General features: G+C 50.8%; 1 protein-coding gene across 1 annotated transcript; it reads right to left on the bottom strand.

Moving 5' to 3' along the window:
* Positions 1–1,643: 1,643 nt before the first annotated feature.
* Positions 1,644–2,774, bottom strand: Aplnr (apelin receptor). The gene has a single exon (XM_038338222.1). The coding sequence runs from the start codon at positions 2,772–2,774 to the stop codon at positions 1,644–1,646; it is 1,131 nt and encodes a 376-aa protein (XP_038194150.1).
* Positions 2,775–4,031: the final 1,257 nt, after the last annotated feature.

Here is a 4,031-nt window from a genome sequence, read left to right on the forward strand (position 1 = left end):
GAGAACAAAAGCTCACCCTGTATCTTTCATCCTGTGGCAAGAAAGTGGCCTCCTTAGAAAGAGGACCACAGACCCTGAAGAAAGTGAGAGTAGCAAGGAATAACTCGAAAGCTGTGCTCTAGTCTCTAAGTCTCTTCTTCCCACTGTGGAACCGGAGAGGAACTGGGGCCAAGCTCTGGGCTTCTCCAGCCTTAGGACCAGATATAACTGAGGAAGCCGCTCCCTACAGAAAGCCTAGCACAAACACAGACTTCTTTCCTAAATACGGACCAGCCGTCAGAGTTCCCCAAATCCAGTGGGGGTAGACTCATACCTAGTCTACATTTCCTCCCTATGTCCATTCTTTCCCCAAGTGGACTGCAAGACCTGCAGAGGTGCAGGGGAAAGTGGGTGAGGATTCATCCAATTTTATATGATTGTGTGTGTGTGTATGTGTGTATGTGTGTGTGCACACGTGCACTCATTTATATATGCCCACATAGACAAAAAGCAAACAGCCTTACTCAACCAAATGATTCTTGGGGCAAGTAGCACCAACATCTACGGAAAAAGACCAGGAGATGATGGCATGAGGAAGGAGCCAGGAGAAAGATCTGTTCTACTGTTCACAGTTCTGTAGGAGATGGGTGGGTGAGGATGGGGGAGGGAAGCCAAGCAGCAAACAGACCAAATACAGAGTCCCCTCCAACTCCTCTTTCTCTGTGTTTCCCCTTCCCAGCTCCCGTTCATGGGGACGGGATGGTCCACAGCTTCCTCAGTGCTGTGACCTTGTGATTCTCACAGTCAGTTATAAACAAGCAGGAAAGGACGCTGGCTTGTTGGTAGGATATATTATCTACTAAGCAACACAGAGATTCTGCCAAAGAGAAATCTCTATTCAAAAGTCATTCTAGCCCTGGTGTCTGAACCAACAGCGAACTCATCCAACTTTTGAAACTCCTGGCTCTGGGGACTGAAGCATTAATTCTTTGCCTATCCACAACCCGCCCTGCCCTGCTGGCTCTCAAAACAAAACAAAAACAAACAAACAAAAAAAAAAAAACCAAAATCATAAGAACTCAAAGGGTTATCCTTCACACTTCAGCATTCTTAACCCTTAGGAGTCCAACAGGAGAAGAGCTGTGGGGGTATAGGCAGGTAAAAGACAGACTGAGGGAGGAGGAATCCATTAGAGAGAGCTAGTAATTAAACAGTGAAAGTGTCTGCAGCACAGAAAACAAAAAGAGAAAAGAGGGAAAGGGGGGTGCTACAGAGCTGAGGAAAGAGCAGAAGGAAATACATTTAGTCAAAATTCATACTTCAACGTTTTAGGGTCCATATATCTTTCTCCCATTTAATACAAAAAAAAAAAAAAAAAAAAAAAAAAAAAAAAAAAACTGAGTCTTAGAGAGGACGGGAGACTTGTGCGAGCCTTGAGAATACTGATCAGCTGAGCAAGAGTCTGTTTGCAAGGCTCCATCTCTTCCTTCTAAACCACAAACCTCTGAGGAAAAAGTCGGCAAAACAGAGCTTGGAGCCAGGAAGCGGGGAATGGAGCCAGGGGTCAGTCAGGGAGAAGGTGCAACCATGCTACCTGGTTCTCAGAGCGTGAGGGTAACGTTTGGGTCAGACCCAAGGCACCAGACTTCTCTCTGGCCCCAGCCCTAGTCCACCAGGGTCTCTTGACTATAGGGAATAGATTTCTCATGCATCTGCTCTCCTCCTTTTCCCATGTTGGGGCCAGGGCCCTGGCTGTGCCCGGAAGAATAACTGGCTGACTTCTCCCCGCTGCTGCTGTGAGGGCTGCCTTTGCACCTGCTCTGGTCGCAGCAGAGCATAGACGTGCAGGCTTGGCGGAACCGAGGGTCAAAAAAGGCATAGAGAAAGGGGTTGAGGCAGCTGTTGACGTAGCTAATGCAGGTGCAATAGGGAAAGACGTTCATGAGGAAGCTGTCAAAGTCACAGGGCCAGTGCAGCAAATTTCCCAGCATGTAGAGCGTCTTCACCAGGTGGTAAGGCATCCAGCACAGGGCGAAGGTCACCACCAACACCACGATGATGGTGAGCAGCCGGCGTCGCTTCCGCAGGCCCTCAATGCGCTCCTTCCGGAAATGGCCCGCAATGGTTTGGGCGATGAAGAAGTAACATGTCAGCATGATGGTGAAGGGTACCACGAAGCCGACAGCAGTGGAGGACACCCCCAGGCCCACCTCCCAGGCCCACTCTGAGCTTGAGGTAGCCACCATGGAGTAGTCCATGTAGCACTGGACCTTGGTGCTGTTTTCTGTATTAGCAGTGGAACGGAACACCATTACAGGCACAGCCAGAAGGGCAGCCAGCACCCACAGGACGGCTGTGGCCACAGCCCCGCTGACCCTCAGCCTAAGCCGAGCGTTGGCCACTGGTCTGACTATAGCCAGGTATCGGTCGAAGCTGAGGCCGGTGAGGCAGAAGACACTGGCGTACATGTTGACGAAGATGAGGTAGCTGCTGAGCTTGCAAGAGAAGGTTCCAAAGGGCCAGTCAAACTCCCGGTAGGTATAGGTGGCCCACAGGGGCAAAGTCACCACGAAGGTCAGATCGGCCACTGCCAGGCTGGCAATGAAGATGTCAGCTGAGCGTCTCTTTTCCCGGCTGCTCCGAAACACGGTCCAGAGCACCAGGCCGTTGCCCGTGGTGCCCAGAAGGAAGACCAGAAGGTAGATGGCAGGGATGAGGGCCCCAGAGGACTTCCAGTCTTCGTACTCACATTCCGACTGGTTGTCGGCCGCATAGTAATAATTATCATCTTCCATACTGACGAATGTGGCGAAGGTAGGCTGTGAGTCCCAGGGGCACTAGCTCCGGAGCTACAGCACTCACTCAGCTAGTGCCCTCAAGGTAAGAGAAGGTCTGAGGGTGCCCTTGCTGGCATGCAGACCAAGCTCCTCTGGAAGCTCAGACCCGGCAGGATGTGCTCCTCAGCAGCTTCTCTCTACCTTCCCTGTCCCACCCCGGCTCAGCTAGGACACTTCCTTGCACCCTCCTGAGTCTCTGCCTCCTTCTAAACTCCGAACTCCCTCCTCCCACCCCCAGGCCAAGCCCTCCCTCTCTAGTAAGTCTTAAGATCTTTAAGTTACAGCCCACTTTTTTTTTTCTTCTTGTCACTGGATAAGTAGACTAAATTGACCCCTACTGTGCTGGGCTGACAATTATCTGAGCTTTGCAAGCCTGCTGCTCCTCCTGGCCCCACCTCCTCTCTCTCTGGCTGCCACCAGCCCGCACCCCAGACTCTTTCCTCTCCCCTCCTCTGGCCCCCACCTCATGCCTGCCTTCCAGGGTGTCTACCCCCAGCTTAGTCTTCACCCTCCTATACTCACCCTCTCCCAACCCTCCTAACTGGGACAAATTATGCAGATTGAAACCCAGTATGACCTGAATCCGGGGGCAAGCATGGGGCAGAGAGGGTGTGATATTTCACAGGGGAGTCCCAGCATCTGGACAGTCCCTGCTGACCCCTGCTGACTCCCACCCCACCCCCACCCCACTGGGATTCAGCACGCCTTTGCTCCAGCCCTCTTTCTGAGAACTTTGGTATTTTGCACACAAAATCATAGTGAAATTTCTCTACAGTTCATAAATGGCACAGTTTGTAGTTTGCAAATGGAGGTGATTGGAAGTTGGTGACAGAGTCACAAGTTGAAAGACACTGGGACAAAATGACTGCTAGTCAAGCCATTAACTCTACGGGGAAGCCCAGGCTTAAGGTGAGTGTCTTACCACAAGTCACGGGATAAACTGTGTTGTGGTTGGTTGTTTACTTCTTCTTCTTCTTCTCTAAGCACATAGGAAACACAGTTCTGGCAAGTCATCAGGAATCTCTGATTGTTGGCTGACTAAGCAAATGGACTCATTAGAAAAGGAGAAAGAAAAAGAGAAGAATGAATGTCGGGATTGCTACGTGTTAAGATCACTAACTCAGCTCAGTGCTCAAGTTCTTACCAATATCCATGGGCCGGGAGGTTTCGTAAGACCACAGAGGGTCAGGAAGTTGAGTTAGAGGAGGACGCAGA

This window comes from Arvicola amphibius, chromosome 7 (assembly GCF_903992535.2).
Source record: "Arvicola amphibius chromosome 7, mArvAmp1.2, whole genome shotgun sequence".
NCBI lineage: Eukaryota > Metazoa > Chordata > Mammalia > Rodentia > Cricetidae > Arvicola > Arvicola amphibius.

Excerpts from the sequence above, each read along its gene's own strand:
- Aplnr (XM_038338222.1), bottom strand. The coding sequence starts at position 2,774 with ATGGAAGATGATAATTATTACTATGCGGCCGACAACCAGTCGGAATGT.